The following is a 22,486-nucleotide window of genomic DNA, read 5'->3' on the forward strand; positions in this document are numbered from 1 at the left end:
TATAAAGTGCTTTACTAGTGCTTTACTTAAAATGCTATGTAAATTCTAGCTATTATGATTTTTGTTAGTATTATTGTTGTTAAATGACTGGTGTGAAAAAGGAAGTATTGATAAAACTTTAAGCAATAAAATCAACCATATTTTAAGAGATTCCCAGTATCATCCTCTACATTCCTATCCTGTCATGAAAATCATATATCTGAGTGCTGTTTTCTCAGACTATGAGCTCCCCAAGGGCAGAGGCTATGACCCTTCCTTTTCCCGCCCACCCCAGCACTGAATATAGGACTAGAATAGACTTCTTTGCTTAGGGTTTCTTGTCTATTCGCTCCTGAGGCCTTGAGAAGTCAATAAGGAGTAGGCCTCCACTTACATCTCTGTGCCTCTTCCAGCTCCCCTTCAGCCACTGCTCGTGGTCTCCCGAAGTCTCTGCCCCGCATCTCCTGTAGCATCCGCTCTACCTCCCCCAGTGTCCGAAGAAACTCTTCACCAGAGGCTGCACTGGTATTAGACGGGGAGAGTCTGTCCATCTGAGATATCAGCTCTAAGGAAAAAGCAAAGTGGGGTAGAGAGTGAGTGACCCTAGTCACCAGCAGCCCCATGGGGCCCTGCCCTCTACAAACTTCACCCATGGAGAATGTTCTGTCAGGGTTATCTAGTCTAGCCTATACCTCAACATGAGTTCTCTCTAGAATATTTCTCAAAAGGTGGTAATCCCAATGACACCTGACCTTCAGTGAAAAGAAAACCCTGAGAACCTTCTTCCACCATCTCCTCTCCAGCATCTCACCTCACCTCATCTGCTTTTAAACAATCCTGCCTTCTTTCTGTTACTTGCTTGTTAAGGCACTGGGAAGATACTGGCTGGCTGGGCCACAAGTCCCTGTTTCCCTCATTCCAGGCATACCCCCTAGAGCACGTTCCACATTCTGGATGCTCCGTAGCAGGGTCTCTGCCCGCTGCAGGTTGTCCCCGGAGCTCTCCTGTAGTTGATCTGCCTGGGCTTGAGCATCGGCCACCTATAGGATATCAAGACCACAGTCAACCTAAAGCTCTAAAAAGTCAGGGAGAAGAGGCTGAGTGTCCAGGTTGGAGGCACCCAGGAACTGTCTGTGACAACACAGGTAGACTGAACAACTCATCTGAGCTAAAAACAGAACAAAGCCAGAGAACCTCGCAGTGTCAAAGGATGAGGAAGGTTGGGAGGCAGAGAATGAGAGGGAGGATATATTTGGCAGTGGGGACCCTTCCTTGCTTTGAAGTGTGTTGGCCTCTTCCTCCAGAACTCCACTCTGACGTTCCAGCTCATCTAGTCTCTGTCTTGTTGGCTCCCGAGACCCCAGTGGGCCTCGAAGCTGATTCTGGGGAGGGAAAGGAGACAAGGTTAAAGGCACTGGAAGCCTTGTAGAGGGGACAGAGAGGATAGCCTGGGTCAGGTTGACCTACCGCCAGGGCAGCAATGGAGCTATTGATCCCATGCAATCGGGCCCAGGCCACCGAGCTGGCATTGAGGCTGCTGAGCTGCTGGCGGATGGTGGGGAAGAGTGACTCTATCCGCTCCAGGTCATCCAGTAGTAGTACCACACAACTGTCACACACTTTGGGGTGAGGCAAGAGCAGTGATCAGTGTGGGGATCAGGAGCTGGGGGACCACAGCCCCTCGGGCATCTGGGCTGTCAGGTGCAGGATCCCAAACCTCCCTCGTGATCTCCCTGTCACAACCCCACAGAGACACAAAGATGCTATGCAATCTGAGGCCAAAACTCATGGCACGGCTGGTAACCCAAGTCAGCCTGTATACAAACTGGTCTGGGTATGAGGAGGTGATCAGAGGAGGAGACAATGAGAAGTGAGGCTACAGTGCGACATGGATGGCTCTGGATGGGGAGAGGGACAGCAAATGTAGGAGGAAAAATGAAAGAGAAAGAAGATGGGTGAAGAAAGAGGGGTTAGTATCGGGGCCCACCTTCACAGTGGACGCCACCAGGGCCATGGGTCACAGGTACTTGATGCTGGTGGCTGCAGGAATCACACTGTTTGCCGCTTAGGCCAGGGGGGCAGGTGCACTCGCCTGTGCGGGGATCACAGTGACCTCCTCGACACTGACAGCCTGTGGGAAGAAGAGCCCACTGAGATGCTGACCCTCCAGATCCATGATTTGTGATGGGTTAAGATCACCTTTCAAACAAATGTCCTACCCCGATCCTCAAGTTCCACCGTATTGCCCAGTTTTGCCCTTCCAAAATATTGCTGCCCCTCCCCCCAGAACTCTTCTCCCTTATTCCCTCCCATACATCTTTCCTTCCCTAGGATCTACTTCCCCAGGGACCCCATATGACTTGGAGACTCACGGGTACAGCCATGTTCACTGAACCCCCAGTAGCCAGGGGCACACTGCTGGCACTGTGCTCCACTGACCCCTGTCTGGCAACGGCACTGCCCACTCTGGGAGTGGCAGCCGGACCCAATTGCAGCCAGACCACAGTTACAGGGCCGGCAGCCTCCACAACTGTCAAAGCCATAGTGCCCATCCTGGAGGGAGAAAGAGAGAGTTGGTAAGTAGGGCAGGATGATGAAGCTCCCCATTTTTGTGAAGGGGGTCCATTTGGAGGCAAGATGGTGAACTCTGTCAAGTCAGACACTTGGGACAGCCTTGACCAACAGCCTCCATTTTCCCCCACACCCGTCCAAGTCCCGGGAGCCCTTAAGGGATGGGCCAAGCCATTGGCGTTACCTGACAACGATCACAATGCTGACCAGTCACCCCAGATTTGCAGAGACACCGCCCGGTCCGAGCATCACACATCTCGGTCCCACAGGGTGAGCAGTCACACTCTGGAAGGGCAAGGGCAAGACAGTAACAGTAATAAGTCCTAGGCTCTCACTTTCATTTTCCCCTCCCATTCTTCCCATCCAAACTACAAACTGCAAGCTGACCAGCTCATTCCAGGCCATAGCGCATGTTCTGTGTGGAACGTCGCTAGTCTAGGTAGAAGGACCTAGCTGCTTTGCACAGGGATATCTTGGACCCTTCACCCTCCTTCCCACGCACAGGGCAGCCCCAGCCATACTTGTACAGTTCCTGGGGAGCAAAGCGTTGCCATAGTAACCAGGAGCACAGTTCTCGCAGTGGGGACCTGCTGTATGGTACATGCAGCCCAAGCATGCCCCAGTCAGTGGATCACAGTGACTGAACAGCAAGTTAGGGTCACCATTCCCACTGCAGTCACAAGGCTGGCAGGAGCTGCCAATCACCAGGGGGTTCCCATAGTATCCAGGAGCACACCTAAGGAGAGGCAGATGAGACGGAGAAAAGAATCATCTAGGTGGGTCAGCATACTTTTGGCCAGGGAGGAAGGACAAGGAACCAATGCACAGCACCTCCCCCCGCCTCCCTTTCTAGAAGTGTTTAGTAACAGGATTGTCAGAGAGGGAAGGTGTCTTAAGGATCAGTATGTAATACATGGTGAGCTCTGCCCTCACACAATTTACAGTCTGGCGAGACACACATACAGATAACTGTAATACACACTATTACATGACAAGTGCAAGCCATGATGCCTGAGGGAGAGGATAGTTAATGACAAGAAGAGTCATGGAAGACTTCCTGGAAGAAGAGACATTTGATTTAGTCTCTAATAGATAGGTTAGGGATTCATCAGATAAAGAGGAGAGAGAGCATTCCAAGTATAAGGAATAGAATGGACAAAGGCTTGGAGGTAGAAAAGTACAGGAAGCATTTGGGGACAGAAAATAGTTATTGTCTTAAGCAGAAAATGTATGGAGAAAAATTATATGGGATAAAACTGAAAATATAAGGAAGTGCCCAACTGCAGAAGACCTTGAATACCAGGTAAGTGATAGGGAATCACTGCAGATTTTTGAACAGGGGTAAACTGAGTAGATGTATACAAAAAAAGATGGATGCTAGCAATACAGAAAAATTGGAGGGGGACAGGTACAATGGGAAGACTTTTTAGGAGTCTGTTGGAATAGTTTAGACATGTGGCAATGACAGCTTGTACTAGGGAACCGGCACAGGAAATTCGTAGGAAAAGAAGGATGCAAAGGATGCTATCGAAGTGGAAGCGGGGCAGCTCGATGGCACAGTGGATAAAGCTCTGGCCTTGGAGTCAGGGGGACCTGAGTTCAAATCCGTCCTCAGATACTTGACACTTACTAGCTGTGTGACCCTGGGCAAGTCACTTAACCCTGACTGCCTCACAAAAAAAAAAAAAGTGGAATCAAAAGCAATTGATGGCAGTCTGGATATGGTGTGTGTGTATACATATATACACACATACACACACATATACACATATATGTGAGAAAGAGAGAGTGAGAATGTGAGATGAAGGAGAAGGAAGAGACAAAGATGGTGCCAGTAAACTTTCCACTACACTTCCCTTTCCCTCTCTTGCCTGTAACATTTAGATCAATGTACTGCTGTGAGGATTAAACAAAACAATACAAAGAAAGGGCTTTGCAAGTCTTAAAGACTTGCAAGTTATGTTGTTATTATTACTTACCGCTCACAAGAAGCTCCAGCGTACCCAGGCTGGCAGAGACACTGGGTGGCCCCACCCTTATGGACACATCCAACTGCAAAGCTGAAAGTGGAGAGAAAGATGTGGATGGATCTTCCTGGAACCCATTGAGTCAATAACTGTCAAAGGACCCTCCTCCCCAGCCTGGAGCACACAGACTTAAACAGGGTGGAGCTCGGCCAACTGTTATGGATGCTCCCTACCCTAACCCCACCTGAGTCTTCTCTATTTCCAGTTAAACAATTCCCAGTTCTTTTAATTGATCTTTCTGTAACGTGGTTCCCAATCTCCTCTTCACAAAGGAATTCATAGACTAAAAGAGACTGACCCACAGAACCAATATTCTTAATATAAGAGGACATCTGTGTGGGCAGCTGAAGGATAGGTAACTCTTGTGACGGACAGGCTTGTCTCTGGGCTTTCAGAAGTGATGTATTCTACTTATGAAGCAGTGGGGAAAACTGGTGTTACACCTCCTGGTTCTTATTATTTACTCTCTGCTGTGGGTGGAGAAGGGAGAAATCTAACGCTACCCTTTCTGACTAGCTGTGAACGAGTCTTGAGATTTCAGAATGGACAAATGAACTAGGCCCAGAATATTCACATGGACCGACCACAAATCAAAATAGGGTGAGTTCTGATACAGAAGATGCCATTTATTTTGGAGGCTACCAGTGTCATGGTGTGTGCTCTCAAGAAAAAGACAATCCTGGTGGCCAGTCCAGGTCTGAGGAAGTTTAGTTAAATATTAGGTCAGAAAGCTAAAGTGCCGTCAAGTTGGGCCCAGGGTAGTTTTTCATAACTATTTAGTGATCTTCTTTTGCATAATATTTTAGAATTTATACTTTCTTTTTCCTTGTTGAATAAACCCTAGAAAAAATATTCTTGTATCCTGAAGATGGCAAGAGATCATGGATTCCAGAACTGGACATCCACCATGGCAGCAGCAGCAGAGTACGAAACATAATGAGGGCTCAGATGTTGCCAGTCTCTGAACCCAGATGGCCAAGCAGGCTCATGAGCAGACATGGTTCTCCTTAGGGGATGCAGGCTTAGTAAACAATGAAACAAAAAAGCTCTGTGGCTAAGGTCCCCTGAATCTGTTCCAAGGAAGAGCTGTCAACCCTGGGAAGATGACTCAGATGATCAGGGCTCCAAGGCCCAGTAACAGATCCTTTCACAGGAACCGGCTGGGGAAGGCTTCTTCCTTAGAGGAGTGATTAGAGGTTGAATAAAAAGGAATGGAAGTCAAACAAAAATTATAAGTAGAGCGGAAATGGCTTGGAAAAGGGCCTGATGGAACTGGGTTGTTTAGCCCAGAGTAACAAAGACTTTGACAGATAAAGGTGGCCATATTAGCTGCATTTGAGTATCTGGAGAACCAGGAATAATTTGACTAGTCGTGCTTGGCTACAGAAAGCAGAGCTATGGGGCAACTAGTGGTGCAGTGGATAGAGCACCAGGCCCGGATTCAGGAGGACCTGAGTTCAAATCTGGCCTCAGACACATAACACTTACTAGCTGTATGACCCTGGGCAAGTCACTTAACCCCATTGCCTAGCCAAAAAAAAAAAAAACCCCAACACAAACCCCCCCCCCAAAAAAAAAACAGAAAGCAGAGCTAGAAGCAATGGGTAGGGCAGAAACTGCAGAGGCAGATTTTAGCTTGATAGACAAGTTTTATAACATCTAGAGCTGTTGAAAAGGATAAAGGGCTGCCTACCTCTGGAGGTGGTAGGCCCTCCATTCCTAGAGGGCTTCAGGCAGAAGATGGGGAACCACTTAGTAGCACTTACTTGTTGGAGGGCACAGAGAGAGGGCAGGGGCAGCTGATGCAGAGGGAAGATGACTGGTCTTGGGTTGCATTGCTCACAAAGCCACCCTTGCATCGTTCGCAGTGGTCACCTTCAGTATTGTGCTGGCAGCCCTGGAATAAGAGAGTAAACACATGCCATAGCATTGGCTACTGGGAGGTCATTGGGCCTGGCCCCCATGACAGACATGCTTTTCTAGTGGTCATCTGTCCCTTGATCACTTCCAAAGAGCTGACTCTTTCTTTCTCTGGTTGGCCTAGAAGTTCTTATTCACGGCAAGAGGCTACCCAGAATCCTGCCCTGTATCCGTCCTTGGCCTAGGGTAGGTGAGTAGATGCTGCCTTCTTTGGTCCCCACAACCTGCCCTCCGTTAATGAGGAGATCAGATTCTATTCCTAAGTATGCCTGCTTTGACTTCACCCCTGAGATGGGAGAACTGCCAGGGAGAATGAGATTGCGGAGGGCAGGATAGGAATCTGCCCCTGGGACAGGTTCAAGAACCAAGGGCTGTGATCTGGGTCAGGGGCCTGGAAGATGGTGGACACTATTCATGGGATCTCAGGGTTGAAAGGCTCCTTAGGGGTCATCTAGCTTAAACTGTATATGAATAAAATTCCTTATAACATCCTTGATAAGTGGTCATTTACCCTCTGCATAAAGACCTCTAAGTACAGGGAACCCATCACCCTTTTTAACAGTTCTGGATATATCAAACTAAATTGCTTCTCTGCACCTTCTACACAACCCACTGCTCCCCCCTCTGCTTCCTGTAGTCAAGAAGGACATACAGATCTGATGAACCCCTATTCCAAAGACACTCAAATACAGGAATACAGGCCACCCCTTCACTGGAAAAGTCTTCCTGAGTCCAGGCTACATGTGCTCCATTCCTCCAACCTATCCTGGAGTGACAGGGTTTCCTCTTATGGTCATCCTCTTCTGGATGTGCTGTACCTTGTCAACGTCCTGCCTAAAATGAGGTGCCCAGCCACCTGACTTAATATATGAGGAATCATAGGCCCAGAGAGGAGAAGGGCTCTTTATCTTTGCTCAGACATATTTGATTATCAGTGTTTTTTTGTTTTTGTATCCCCAGTCTCACGCAGTGCCTGGCACCTAGTAGGTGTTTAATACATACTCATTGCTGAATTGATTAATTATGGTATCCCTTGATTTTATTTAAGCTTTTTTCTTTTTACTGAGTTCTCTATGGATATGGAGAGCAATTCCTTATGTTAACCTCTCCTGGCTCTGTAGACCAGGTCAAGTCCCCTTCACCACTCCTGCCAATTCCCATCCCTCTAACCTTGGCTCAACCCCTCTCCCCCCATTCCACACACCATTTTCTGTCCCTAAAAGCCACTGACTGGGGTTCATGAAACTCTTAGCATTACTAAGACCCCACCCAACATAAAAATACACACGGTGGGATGCCTGGCCAGCGTTGGGACTCACCACGCAGATGCCTGAGCCTGGGAGGCATCGGTCTGAGTGCCCATTACAGTGGCATGGAATGCATTTGCCCAGGAAGTGGCCCTTGGTGTCTCGGTAATAGCCAGGAGCACATTCCTAGGAGGTGGGAAGTGAGGAAGGGAAGAAGAGAAAAAGAGAAAGCAGAGAACAAAATTTGTGAGGATGGAGGGAGGGAGATACAGCAATGGAGGGAGGGTCACCAGTGAAGATCAGGTATCTCAAGGCCACGGATGATTTTGATCATCTGGCTGGTATGCTGTGTGTAGTCATGTCATTGGAACATAAAATCTTCAAGTTAGAAAGGACCTTGGATTTCTTGGAGTCTACCCCACTCATTTTTGTAGAAGTGGAAATTCAGGCCCAGAAAGAGAAATGATTTGTCTAATCATACAGGTAGCACAGGGCAATGTGAGGATTCCAACTCTAGATCATCCATGTCTAGGCTTCCTTCTCACCCCTGATAAACAAGACTCTCCCAGGATAAGGTAAATCTTCCCCTGATGCTTTTTTCTTTGTCTATCCATTAGCTTCCCATGTCAGTGCACCTGTCTTACTGTATGCTCCTTTCTGTGCTCAGTTACATAATTGGGAAAACAGGGTTCTTGCCCAAAGGGAGCCCATAGACCAGTTTAGTTAGTTAGTCTCACTGACTGCAACGGACAGGATATTGCTCTGGACAATGTGAAGCTACCCACCCTCACCCTGCCCCCCACAAAATCCAAGAGGGCTCTGAGAAACACCCCACTTTCTTACCTGGCATGAGTCCCCACGGTAGTTGGCAGGACACATGCAGACCTCAACATTGCTGGCCTGGGCTCCCCCAGTGGCATCTGTCACCACCTCTAGAACCACCCTCTGAAGGGAGACAGCTGAGGAGATCTGGGAGAAGAGGGCACGGATCTGCAGCTGCTCCAAACCAGCCAGCACCATCATTAGCTCCTCCCGGGAGACAGGGTTGTGAGTTGCTGTGTGGCGGAAATTGCCCTATAGGGGAGGAAAGAGATGCTCAGGGTTACCTAGAAAATGGAAGTGTCATCAAAGCTCATCTTTCTTGAGCATCTGCTTCCTAGAGACATTCCTAGTTTACTTTTCAGTTCAACAAGTAGCTGTGTCCCCAGACTTGACCCTGACTTGTGATGGGACTTTCAGGGAGTTCCCCCCTCTCTTTCTGTGCCTCAGTTTTCTGTCCTGTGAAATGGAGAGAAGTACTTCTGGGTTCCCCATTTCCATTGCACCCTCCCTATAAAGCTTTGGGCATAGAAGAAAGACCATCACTGAGGGTACTGTCAGCTTGTGAGAAGGAAGGGGCTATGGGAATCTCAGGAGTCCCTCATATATTCTTCCCATCCCCACTGACCTCCACCAGATCCACCTTCCCTCGATGAATGTCCCCAGGAGCCGGGTAGGAACTCTCCAGGAAAGTGATACTCATCTGGTTTCCCTGTAGAGAACAAAGGTGAAGGTGTATAACTCCACTGCCCTGGAGACTCCCAGATTGAGCCCTTGCCTTTGGGAGAAGCCATGACTGGCCATCTTTATGGTCCACAGCTCTTCCTCTCTCCTGTTACTTGGTCTCCTACTATCCCCTTGGTCTTGGGTCTTATGCCCCCCACCCCATGCTCCCTATCTTTGAGTTCTTGTGTCTCCCTGTCCCCCATCACAGGCCCTCTATGCTAATGGCCTGAGATTACATTCCCCTACCAGCCCTCCCATCACTGAGTTCTTATTCTCTTCAAATTCCTCCAGGCCTCTGATCCATCATTCCCTTATTTCCCCATCCCTGCACTCTGTCATCACCTTCAGGATCACATCTGGCCGGCTCTCGGTAGGGACAAACACATCCCCACGCTGGGTCTCTGAGTGCAGCTCATAGCGCAAGCTCCCACCATAAGATGACACCTGCAACACAGTGAGCTCAGACCTTCCTCTTCTCCCACTGGTCTCTGTCTGGGACCTGGATACTCTACCATACCCCACTTCAAAAAGAGGGCACTTTCGTGATTCACACTCCAAGGGGCCCTGAGCATGTTTACACCTCCCTAACTTAGATGCCCTCAGCCTCTAATTACAACCTCCCATCCCCCACTCACCCGGTCCCCTAGGTAGGAGGCAGGTGCCTGCCAGTAAAGGTCTTGAAATGCTTCTGGGACATTCCGTAGATCAGCATGCATCAGCCCAGCATCCACACGAAGTGATGTTGGCACCTCCTGGCGCTCCCCACTCAGCAGCACCCATCCTTGCATGTCTATAAACTGTGGGACAGCATGTATACAAATGTGTTTCTTCTTATTAAATGAACACGTGAACCTTCATGTAAATATGTGGGCACACTTGTACATTTGTGTATATATATGCATATGTATGTATGTATGTATGCTTCTTTGTGTGTGTGTGTGTGTGTGTGTGTGTGTATACGCACACATATACATATACAATGTGTACATATATGTGCTTAAGCCTGAATGTGCAGAGGTAAGTGTTTAGGATGAAGGCAGGTTTGAGCCAGGTCCTCAGACTGTGGACCCTGCTCCCACACCACACCAGGATGGGGCTGAGCAGCACAGTACTGGGAAGGGGGCAGGCCAGGGACATGCACGTCCTACCTCTCCACGGACTTGCTGGGAGCTCCGGCACCGGTCAGTGGCCCCAAAGCAAAAGCAGCGAGTACAGCCCTTGGGGTTTGAGGCATCCAGGGAGAAGGTGCCAAGGCGGCACTGGTCACAGCGTACACCCTCTACATTGTCCTGCATGTGATTCCAAATGTGGAGATGTGTGAGCTTTCTTAGGGAATCTGAGGAGCAGGCTCAGATCTCCCCAGAAGGTAAATGCCCCTCTCCCAGCCCGAGAGCTAGAGGGAAGAACTGGGGCTGGGAACTAGGAGGCCATCAGCAATTCCTTGGCTCAAGATGGCGATGTTCACTCAGGTAATTCATCTGCATTTACACAGTACAAATATTACAAATAATATTGGACCTAAAGTGTCCCTTTGGGAAGTGTGCTGCTGTGGGAAAAGTCCTGGCCTGGAAGACCTGGGTTCTGCAGCCAGTTTTGCTATTCCTCCCAGTGCGGCTTTGGGCAAATCACTTTCCCCTCTCTGTGCCTCAGTGTTTATTCATTTGTAAAATGGCAGAAAGAATTCCTGCCCTGGCTTCTTGATGGGACTGTTGTTAGAACCAAGTGAAGCTGTTTATTAAAGTGTTTTGCAGTGTTAAAAGGCACCATAACAAAGGGTCCCATCTCAGGCTCTAGGACTCACCTTACAATGGCACTGGCCAGTCACGGGGTCACACACTCCAGGTACTGTGCCTGCCGTATGGCACTGGCATTGCCGGCAGCTGGGATAACCATAGAAGCCAGGAGCACAAGCATCACAGCGGCGGCCAACAACATTGGGTTTGCACCTTTAATAGGGATCAGTAGCTCAGTCATCAACCCTGAGGCTTTCCCCAGTAGGCACCCACCTATTCCACCTATGGGTAGGGCACCATGCCTGCCACCCTCTCCCCCAACCCCTCTGTCCTCACTTGCACTGCCCGCTGTCCAAGTCACAGCCAGGGTCTGTGAGATCCTTGACGCCAGGGCGAGAACAGTTACAATCTTCGCAGCCCACCAGGGGGTGGCAGCCAAATGTTTGAGCCTGGCAGACCACACAGTCTGGTGGGATGGTGCGGGGTGGGCAGATGCACTGGCCAGTGCCTTCATCACAGAGGCGGGTGCCACAGTCACAAGCTGTAAAGAGAGAGCTTTGTGTTAGTGTCTTGTGGAGTTTCTCCCTCCCCGTGGTCAGGAAGAAGACACACTGGCCAGGACTAGACTTGGGGTGAGGTGGGGGAAGGGGAATAAGGACTCACGCCTGCAACTTGGGAAACCCCAGTAACCAGTGGCACAGCGGGAGCAGTCCCGGCCAATGACGTGGGCTCGGCAGGGGCACTGGCCCCCAAAGGGTTCACAGGTAGGGCTCATGGCTCCCACTTCATGGCAGCGGCAGGGCTGGGCCCCATTGTTGTAGAAGAGGGAAAGAGAGATGGCAGCATCCTGGCAGAATGCAGGTGAGCTGGTGGGGCTGGGGGAGTGACACAGATGGTATATTAGAGCCATTGAATGGAATTCTTTAGGCGCTCCTTCTCTTCCCACAAACACCCTCAACTCATATACTACCCAAACTCCTGAAGTTCCCCTAACCCTAGCCCTAACTTCCCAAGATTCCCTCCCCAACCCTAAGTCCCCAAATCTCCCCCCACCTCCCCAATCCCAATGTCTAGACCATTCCACTTCTACCTCCAAGCCTTTTTGGGACCATAGCCCCATTACCAACCCACTCAAGGTCCAGAATGTCTTTCCCTACCACCACTGCTTCAGCTTGGGTGATACCTGATGTAAAAGCCATTGGCTGCACAGAGACTGATGAAGTCATAGGATTTGTCCAGAGGCTCCTCTCGTAGGTAGTTGGAGCTATAGCCATCCTCAGGGATGACCAGTACATAGTCCTGTGGGATGGGAAGTTCTAAAGGTCATGTCTAACTACAGTGGGAAAGGCAAGGATCAACTTGTGCCCACCCATGGGAGGAGGAGGAGGAGCAAAAGAACTGGGCCATCCCAGAACTTATCCTCTCTAGTAAAAGAGGTCTTGCTTGTGGTTCCAAGGTTAGACAGGCAGTAAACAGTGGGCTTACTACCAATCTAGTGCTCACAGGACACCAGGACTGAGAGCTGGAAAGGGACCTGGGAGATTATCCAGTCCAGAAGTGTCAAACTCACAGGCACCCAAACCAGATGAAAATGTAACTGGGAAATGAAAATACAATACAACCTGGATATTGATAATTTGTGGCTTCCTAGATCAATATGAAGACTTCTGGGATCCTTTGACTTTGACACCATGATTCAACCCAATCCCTATATCTGACAGATGAAGAAATCTAGGCCTGGAGTTAAAATGATTTGCCCAAGGCTCCACAGTTATTAAGTGGCAAACCCAGGGTTGGAGCCCACCGAGCCTCTACGTCTAAAACCAATACTCTTTTTTTCACTTTCCACTCAATGCTCTGTCCCTGCTTCTAGCGGACTCTTAGGGTGAAGGCTGGAGCCTGACACTCCTGAGTCCACCAGAGAAAAAAATATTCAGAGTTCTTTCCACTAGACTGGAAGCTGTTTGGTTTTTTCTTTTTTCTCTTCCAAATTCAATTGGGCTAAGTCTGACAGAAGGATATATACACAGCCCCAGCTTTCACCAGCTGCTGAAAGAAAAAGCCAAGTATAGGGAATTCAGATCATGGCAGTTCTCCCTGAATGTAGCTGGTTGGTCTTTCTATAACAATCTTGTTACTAACCTAGGACTGCGGCTGCACTCTGCAGTGAAAGAATTGGACAGGACAGGCCCTCCCCGCCAGAGTCAAAGGGCAGAGGGGGTTGGTAGGCCTTACTTTCTGCCCTGGCCACTCACCAGCCAGAGCTGCTGACCCTCAGGCACACGGACAGTCACAGTCAGCTCATTGTCTGTCACATCCAGGACGATCTGACCCTCGCACACAACCAGGCTGCGGCAACCGTAAGCATGGGGGCAGAAGGTGGCATTGGCTTGGCCTGGGAAAACCACAAGTGTCCAACTCATGTGCCTGTCTTTGACTCAGTGTCCATTGCAGGGGCCTCCTCAGCTTGAGGCCAAAGCCAGCTCACCAGCAACACCCTGCATCCTTGTGCTGGCACATGGCAGGGTAATCAGCCTGCGCCTATCCCGTCCTCAGCTCTAGCTTTTTCCAGGTTCCCTGCCTGGAGAACCCCTCCTGCCTTCTTCAGACAACTTCCTTACCTCCCACTGGATAACATAGGGCTCCCTGTCAGATCATGTAATAAGCACATTGTTTGGCCACTCCATGAGACACCACTGGCCCTGTACTAAGTACGTTATTGTTGTCTATATAAAAAGTTATGAGATCGATCTAGACAGTAAGAGACCCCTTAAATGAACATGGACAGCATCTCAGGAAGGTAAATTGCACTCAGCCCATCCCACCCTTTTGGACACTGGAGAGTCCCCGACTTCTCTAGATCCCTTCTTTGTACCCTACCTCCTACCCTAACTCCAACTCACCATGCCAGATCCGGCCTCCATTGATGACTACCTCCACAGGGAAAGTAGGGTGGTTGGGTTGGTAGCCATGGAGCAGGAAGGCATAACGCCCCAGTGTCTGGATGTGAGTGCTAAACACGACAGTGCTCTGTGAAGAGAATCCCCCAGGGAGGTGGTCAGTAACGCCACTCTCTCCCTCAGCCTTCTCTCCTACCTATTCATGACTTCCCAAATGTAGCCGTGGGGTTCCAAACTCTCAGTTACAGATGGGAAAAATGAGTCAAAAAGAAGGGAATTGACTTGCCCAAGGCCACACAGTGAGTTGGGAATGAAGCTAGAAGTAAAATTTAGCAAGTAAAATTTACTCTGGACCAAACAGCATTGAGCTCTTTCCATCAGAATATATTCACTCCCTGTTGACTCTCTTGAAATGTCTCCTGATTTCCCCCTCTAATCTCTCGGCAACCCACCTAAAACCCACAGCTTACTTTCCCCAACTCCTCTCATGAATTCTGAAATCAACCTAGGGATAGTGGGAATACCTATTAACCACCTGACTGCAGTGTGTTAGGCAGCCCCTGGAGTACTACCCTCACCTGGGGAGCCTGCAGAAGGGTGGGATCACTGGTGGGATCTATAGCTGTGGGTGGACGAGGCTGAGGACTCATTGGGGGTCCAGCAGGAGTGACGGTGTGCGTGTGGCTCAATGGGAAGTCGGGTGGCACCGGTAGGACTTTACACTCTGTTAGTACGATGGGCTGGGATAGCTTCTGGAAGCGCGAAGGGATGCAGGAACCACTGGAGTAAGAACAAGGACAGATACAGGGAATCAGAAGAGGCCAAAGTAGGACTTTCTAGAAAGGCTAGGGCAGTGATGAGAGGTAGGACTAGAGAAGGAGCTTGGCTTATATGACTTGTGAGTGTGGGCTAATAAGAGACACACACAGGAGTCCTCCTCTCTTCCCCCATCCCAGGAGATCAGGCTATGGTTATGGCTTATGCCCCTGATGCTCCTTCCCCTGATCTGTGAAAGGGAAAGTACCTACAGGAAAAGTGCCACCTCCCTTCCCTCTATTCCCTCCCAAGAGAGCTGAGGTCAAGGTAATGGAAAAGTCCTTAACTCTGGTCTGAATACCTGCTCAGTCCAAAGGTGCCATGGCTACTGATGCAGTGAACTCTGGGCTCCACAAACTCTGTGGTGAACTTGCTCATAGGGACCAGGTAGATGCGGTACTGCGGCAAGAGAGAGAACAATTTAGGTCAGGCCTGTGAACTAGCTGGGAGAGATAAATAAAGCAGACTGTGTATCCAGGGAAAGTGGATAATAGGATTCCATAGTTAGTGCCTGTCTGCCCTACCCTCTGCCTTTCTGCTTTTCCAAATCCTACCTTTTCTTCACAGCCCAGCTCAAGTCCTACTTTCTCCCCCAAATTCCAAAGCTGGAACAGACCTTAGAGATCATCTAGGTCAACCCTCTCATTGTGCAGATGAAAAAGTCTTCCTTGATCATACCAGCCTACAGTGATCATTTCTCTTTTTGGACTTCAAAAGCACTTCCTTTCAATATACTTATCTGGCCCTGCTCATACAATCATTCAATGACGTGCAAATCTTGTCTCTCAAACTACACTGTAGGTCTTGTGAGCAGGAATCCTATCCCACCCTACTGTCTTCCTATCCATAACTAGGACAGGGCTGGATGCACGGCAAGTGCCCGGTAAATGCTATTTGTGAAGACTTACATTCTCTTCTCTCTGTTTATTAGGTTTCTAAGAATGTTTAATTTTTAGGTCTGATTTGGCCATGTCTGTTTTCATCCATGCAACCATTTATTGAGTGTCTCCTGTGTATAAGGCCCAATGACTCCCAAAGCATCTGAGGAAGTCTTGGGCCAGCATCCTTACCAGTAAGAACCGTGCATGTTCTGCTGTGAGCCGAATGCTAGCCTCACCAGTGAGTTCAAAAGTAGCAAGGCGATTCTGAGAATCTAAGACAGTACCTCGGCACAGGAAGCTGCAAGAGTGAGGTAGAAGTAAGTGAATGGGAAGAGAGGCAGAAAGATCAATCCTGATTTTTAACTCCATACCTAATCCATCCCAACTTTCCTTCTCCAACTTGGCATGTTTCCTGAACAAGCCCTGATCTCTCTCAGGTCCCTAGACACCCTACATGGAAGATAGGCCCAGCTCCCCAGAGGCATGGGCTCCTGCCTTCTAACCCTCAGTCAAACCAGACCATTAGCTTATCTGTTTACTGTCAGTGAGCTTGGAGGAGACTGAGCCCCACAGCCATGCCACCAAAGCCAGTGCCTCATCATTTTCTGCTGGAAAACAGGCTGGCTGCCAGCTAGGGACAGAGAAAGGTAGGGCCAGGGAACAAGTACCTGTACTGGCAGGGGTAGAGGGTGAGCTGTCCTTGCTGTGGGGTCCACTGGGGCAGTGTGTACAGCCACACTCACACTCTGAAGGTCATCCTCATTGGCATACTCCACGACAAGTGCATACTGGCCAGGCTGGGGCACGACAATTTGCACTTGGACATCCACCTAGCAGCAGGAAGTAGGTGGAGATATCAGGGCTCTCCCTCTGGCCTTCCTCCTCTACAAGTGATAAGGCTACCTGTGCCCATTCCCCTTTGTACCTATCTCCTCACAGGGCCCCTCTCAGGAAACAAAATCATCTTATAAGGCCACTACATTAGGAGTATCCCATGCATAGGTGTCTCTTCACATACTCTCTTATCAAAATTCAATCATCTATCTCCCTTTCTTTAGACCACTATCCCCTTCCAGTACATCTTTCCTGCAATGATACACCCTTACTACATCTCTTATGTAACACTATCCTCTAATATAATAAATAAATGTAGTTAACATTTATATAGCATTTCAGCATCTGCAAAGCACTTGATTGTATTATTTCATTTGATCCTCACAATGATTGGGAAACTTACGGTTGGGAGGTCTTGTGCCAGCATCACACAGCTAGGAACCACCTAAGGTAGTATTTGAACCAAGGTCTCCTTGACTCCAAGTCCCAGTTCTCTATCCACTACATCACCCTGGCTCCCATACATAATATCTCTTCTAGACAAAAACTCTGTATATCCCAGCTTTCCTTTACAATTTAGATAACACCTCTCTAATATAATAACAATCTTTTCTAGACTTCAGAACTTGCATATACTTCAAGAATCTGTGATTCATGAGTGGGGATAGTCCCTCCACTGATGCAGATCTCAACCTCTCTAGGAATTAGTAGATGGTCTTGGAGAGTTGCTGTTGCCACAAACTTCATCATTCTGTGGCCAGCTTGGGGATGATGAGCCTCTGGGCTGGTGCTCAGAAAGCCCAAAGAAGTCTATTGATGGGAGCATACCTGAAGCCTTTCCAGCTTGCTAGCATTCATGGATGACACAGCCTTCAAGAACACAACATCCCCTCCTCACCACAATGTGACAGCAGGGAAGGAGGAGTTGATCTATCTTTTTATGTAACACTTTTCAAATAGAACAGCACCCTGACTGTAGAAGAATCCAAGTGAGAGGTAATCCAAAAAGCTACAGAAAAATATATGCATCACGTGGGAAAGGGGGAAAGGTAAATTGGCAGCAGCATATTACCAAAGTGATCCATAAAGAACATTAACCAGATGGTAGATGAACAGAGAAAGAGGTGGGCTAGCCCTGTCAGCAAGAATGAGAAGCAACAATGGAGCCCAAGTGTACTGCCAAGATATTAAAAGAACCAGAGGAAGGCCTACAGCACACTGGGTAGATCTTTTAGAAGGAACGTATGTGGAAACACTGGGCAAGAATTAGACAAGATGAGAAGATGTGGATGAGTTGCAATCTGCCCAAATCCAAGATCTGCTTCCTAATTGTGTGGCCATGGAGAAGTCACTTTAATCTCTCTGAGCCTGTTTCTCCTTCTGTAAAGTGAGGATAATATTTGTAGCACCTCCTTTACAGTGGTGTGGTGAGGAAAGTACTTTAAAAATCTTGATGTGGGGGCAGCTAGGTAGCACAGTGCATAGAGCACTGAAACTGGAGTCAGGAGGACCTGAGTTCAAATCTGGCCTCAAACACCTGACACTCGCTAGCTGTGTGACCCTGGGCAAGTCACTTAACCCCAACTGCCTCACACACACAAAAAGAGAACTTCTTTTATAATAAAAGCATCTGACACATGCTATACATGATTTGTTGATATAACATGTTGTTCAGTCATTTTCAATCATGTCCAACCCTTTGTTTCCCCATTTGGTGGGGTTTTCTTGGCAAAGATACTGGAGTGGTTTGCTATTTGCTTCTCCAGCTCATTTTACAGATGAGGAAACTAAGGCAAACAGGGTTAAGTGACTTGTCCAGGATCACACAGCTACTAAGTTGTCAGAGGCCAAATTTGTCTTCCTGACTCCAAGCCCAGCATTCTATCCACTGCATCACCTAGCTGCTCTACTGTAAATGACTAGGCATTTTATATTTTGAGTTTTTTCAGAAAGAATCACATAATAATATAAAAAACAATAACAACATATTTATATAAGACTTCACAGTTTACAAAGTACTTTCCTCATAACAACTCTATGAGGTAGGTAGTAAGCGTTATTACTCTCCTTTTATAGAGAAAAAAAATAGCCTCAGAGAGGTTCAATGATTTGCCCATGATCACACAGTTAATAAGTATCTGAGGTTGGATTCCTACCCAGGTCTCCTCATTCCTCCTCTAGCACTCCATCCACTATATAACACTGCCTCTTAAGAACAGCATGAAAGGATAGAAAGGCCATCTTCATCATCCTCACATTGCCTCTAAGAGGCACATGATGGCACCTTCTGGAGATCAGGTGAAATGACCAGCCCAAGGCCATACAGATGCAGTAACAGATTTGGCTCCCCCCCCCCCCCCCCCCCCGGCTCCATTTCCTCCCAGTTTAGGATCTGACTGGATGACTGGGGAGGCTCCAGTCAGGGTGGCAGCTGAGCCTCATCTCTCATCTGCCCGGGAGGGGAGGGAGAGAGAGAACCAGGCACTCACATCATTGCCCCAGCAAGTGGCCAGGGGTGGGTGAGAGGAACTAGGCTGTTCCATCAGGCAAGCCTTGGGTAGACTATTGTCCAGGCGGCATATGGCATCCGTCCCGCTGGCAAAGGGGAAGCCATCTAGTGGGAGGTAGGTGTACAAGAGGCAGCTGGGGAAAGGAGAAGGAACACACACATTGGCAGCCCATTCCTCCCTCCCTGCACAGCCCCTTTTCATTCCCTTGACAGACCAAGAGCCCAAGATGGGTCCTCTCCTGGTACAGAAATGGCGTAGGCATCTTCAGCCTACTCTAGATCCTGAAGCCCCCACCTCACCTGTTTTTCTCCCACTGCCTCTATGGCCATATACTGTGGGTTGCTCTTTTCTTTTCCTCTTTAAATGTTAAAGTTTTCAAGTTAAAGTTCAGATAAGTCTGGTCCTTACTTATTCCTGACTTGCTCAGGTTTGGGGTTGTAGGTACAGGCCTCAGTCACCTTCACCTGCAGGATAGGGGCTTCATAGTATGCACTGGGAAGCAAGACCACATAGTCCTGGGGAAGATGTAGAAGTCAATGTTAGAATAGCTACCAATCATACTGGATACATCAGAGGGGCAAGGGGATCCCATGGGATAAAATGCCAGGTCCTTACCAGGAGGACACCTTCAGCCTCAATAACCAGGGACCAGATACTGGGGTTCAGGACAAAGGGCTCCCCATAGCTGTTCTGGGGTACGGTAAGAAACACAGGCTCCGTGCTGGGTGCAAATATGACCTGCCGGGTCTGCTCTGTGCCTAGAATCAATGGGAGGAAGACCACCAGTGAATATTCACATCCTGCAAGCTGTTTTCCCCATCTCCCTGGGATGGCTTCTATAGCTACATGCACAGCTTGCACTGCAGTCACACTGGCTTTGGCCAGTCTGTGCCCTCGCCCAGGAGCAGACTTCCCTGGTGCGTGCATTCCTTAACATGCCCAGGACAGGATCCACGTGGGATAGGTGCCCCACCATGGCTCTAACCATTAAACTGGCCAATGCGGGAATAAGCATTGAGATCCAGGGGATGAGGGAAAAAAAGGGAAGGTGAAAATGGACAGAAGAAGGTGAAAAGAGGAAAAAGAAGAGGATAGAGTTACAAAGGATAAAGCAGGTAATAGGATGGAGAGTTGGGGTTGCCTGAGAGGCAGCATGGAGTGTGCTGGCTTTGGTGTGAAGAAGACCTAAGTTCGAATCCTGGCTCTGCTCTCTATTATCTGGGACCCTGAGTGAGGCTTTTAACCTCTCTAGGCCTCAGTTTCCTTCTTTGTAAAATGAAGGGGAATGAGTAAATGAGCTCTAAGGTTGTAAGTAACTACCGCACTTACAGTTGCTGCAGGTGCTAAACTTCCCTTCCTCAAGGACTGAAACCTTCCCATTCACACTTGTGGAACCCCGGTTGACATAGCGGAATACAAGATGGAAGAGGTCAGGTGATGTCACGTTGAGTTTCACCACTACTTTGGGCTATGAGGAGAGAAAGAAATAGAAAGGAAAGTGGGGGATATCTCAGTCACCCTCACCTGATCCAGCAATCTGACCCTAGACCCCAGATAACAGGGTACTGCCTTTCCTGACATTTAAGATCTCACCATCCCTCTCTAATTACATCCCTGCACAGCTCCCTCCAACTTGCAGCTTGAGTTCAATCCAGGCCCCTGTCACCACTGTCCTTGTTCCACCACCTATCAGATACTTAATCTCATCTCTATACCTTTAATCACACCATTCCCTCTCCTTGAAATGTCATACCCTCAACTCTACCATCTACAAGGCTCAGCTCATTCCACTTTACTCAAGAAAGCTTTCCACAGCTATCCCAACTCACGATGCCATCTTTCCAAAACGTCTAGTGTACATATAGCTCGAATCACACACTTGGGAACATTTATTATCCTCTTTTCCAAATGGGTGTCTTGCCTCTTAAGTATCTCCTTCTCTCCATTTCCGTCAAAGCACAGATGATGGTGACACCATAAAGATTTGCCTATTGAATAAGGTGGGAATGAAGGAAGTGGGTAGCCTACCTGAACAGGAGTCATCTGGGCATAACCCCTCCAGCTGAAATTCTCAAACTCCAAGGGGTTGTAGCCAAAACGCACAGGCCGGCCATCGGGCGTGGAGCCCTCCTCTAGCTCAAACCTGATGTGGTGCAGGTCTGGGAGATAATGGTCTCTTGCAGGCCTGGGGGAAGACAAAGTACACAGTCTCTGCCTGTTCGCCTCTCTCAGACATGAGCGCTGCCCAAGCTGCCTAGAGCTAAGGCTGCCCAGGAAGGACCACGGATTCATCTTGGGTCACTAAAGTCAGGATTGTTTGGGGCTTGTGAGTACTTAGTTAGCCATGCTAGTTGGGGGAACAATGGTACTGGTAAGACCAGTGACTAAATCTCATTTGTACTTGGCTCTATAATGTTTTGCAGGAATAATGAGAAGAATGATAGCAGCAATGTCATATTTATATAGCACTTTAAGGTCTACAAACACACCTGTAAGGTAGAATGCAAGAATTACTATCCTCCTTTTACAAATAAGGAAACTGAGGGTGGCAAGGGGTCATGATTTGCCCAGTCACATGGTCAGGAAGTGTGCGAGTGGAGACTAGAACCTGATTCTTCTGACCTTTACGCCTCCCCTTTCCCCGTACCTTTGATACACAGGCCAAAGCTTTCAGGGGTATGAAGAACTGACGGAAAGCACGTGGCTGCTACTCTGCAGCCTCCATACCCAGGGAGTGGTCATGGCACTTACTCACTGCATGTGGGCCCCTGTGTGTTGGGCCGGCATTGACAGGTCCCTGTCCTTGGCTCACAGCCCTGGGCCAAGGCTCCCCCAATATCACACTGACAGGCTGTGGAAAGGGAGGAAAGCACATGAGATAGTCTTCAGATGCTAAAAAGCTGGTGGTGGGATGAGGAGATACTACAAGATGGATAACCACTCCACTGCTCCAATTTTATTACTCGTGTCTCCACACAGCCTACAATGCACACCACTCTATCCCAGTCAGATCAATCTCTTCAGAGACTGGGCACATTCCCACCACCATGATTTTGTTCTCTTCGTTCCCCTCTCCTGGTACAACCAACCCTCTCTTCTCTGCATCTTCAAATCATGCCCATTCTTCAAGGTCCAATTCAAGTCCTTGGCTCTTCCAAGAAGCCCGCCCTGAGTACTCTAGCCCAGGCTGATTTCCTACAGTCTTCATGCTCTGAATAATAGAAATCATCCTTGAATCACACCCAGCCTTGCATATTCTCTAATTGTGCTGTGTGTGGATCTCATCTCCCCATCTAGATCATGGGCTCCCTGAGGATGAAGAGTGTGTAGTCTCCTGTCTCTCCCTCCTTCAGCATCCATCATAGAAGTGCAGTCAATAAATAATGGCTTGTTGTCTGGAGCAGCAGCCCAGTAGTGTGGCACCATGAAAAGAACAATGGACTAGGGCTCATTAGACTTGGGTTCTGTTCCTGGCTATGCCACTAATTTGCCATGTGAGCTTGAGGAAGTGACTTAACCTGAG

At 48.6% G+C, this 22,486-nt stretch overlaps 1 protein-coding gene across 1 annotated transcript in view; it reads right to left on the reverse strand.

Annotated features, from left to right (window-relative positions):
- The window catches only part of LAMA5 (laminin subunit alpha 5), a 124,018-nt gene that overhangs the window by 22,758 nt on the left and 78,774 nt on the right, over positions 1-22,486 (reverse strand). Inside the window, 33 exon segments of the mRNA XM_078149889.1 lie at positions 374-544; positions 908-1,021; positions 1,253-1,361; positions 1,447-1,598; positions 1,967-2,110; positions 2,352-2,532; positions 2,735-2,835; positions 3,072-3,286; positions 4,530-4,610; positions 6,344-6,474; positions 7,817-7,930; positions 8,588-8,818; positions 9,192-9,275; positions 9,632-9,733; positions 9,925-10,086; positions 10,438-10,578; positions 11,091-11,235; positions 11,359-11,563; positions 11,686-11,897; positions 12,206-12,321; positions 13,278-13,417; positions 13,926-14,052; positions 14,501-14,702; positions 15,040-15,137; positions 15,809-15,917; positions 16,288-16,340; positions 16,342-16,449; positions 18,943-19,096; positions 19,372-19,478; positions 19,579-19,721; positions 20,293-20,431; positions 20,992-21,148; positions 21,715-21,814. Of these exon segments, the coding sequence (XP_078006015.1) occupies positions 374-544; positions 908-1,021; positions 1,253-1,361; positions 1,447-1,598; positions 1,967-2,110; positions 2,352-2,532; positions 2,735-2,835; positions 3,072-3,286; positions 4,530-4,610; positions 6,344-6,474; positions 7,817-7,930; positions 8,588-8,818; positions 9,192-9,275; positions 9,632-9,733; positions 9,925-10,086; positions 10,438-10,578; positions 11,091-11,235; positions 11,359-11,563; positions 11,686-11,897; positions 12,206-12,321; positions 13,278-13,417; positions 13,926-14,052; positions 14,501-14,702; positions 15,040-15,137; positions 15,809-15,917; positions 16,288-16,340; positions 16,342-16,449; positions 18,943-19,096; positions 19,372-19,478; positions 19,579-19,721; positions 20,293-20,431; positions 20,992-21,148; positions 21,715-21,814 (4,548 nt within the window).

Source organism: Phascolarctos cinereus, unplaced genomic scaffold (genome assembly GCF_003287225.1).
Source record: "Phascolarctos cinereus isolate Bilbo 61053 unplaced genomic scaffold, phaCin_HiC Scaffold_2;HRSCAF=192, whole genome shotgun sequence".
Lineage (NCBI taxonomy): Eukaryota > Metazoa > Chordata > Mammalia > Diprotodontia > Phascolarctidae > Phascolarctos > Phascolarctos cinereus.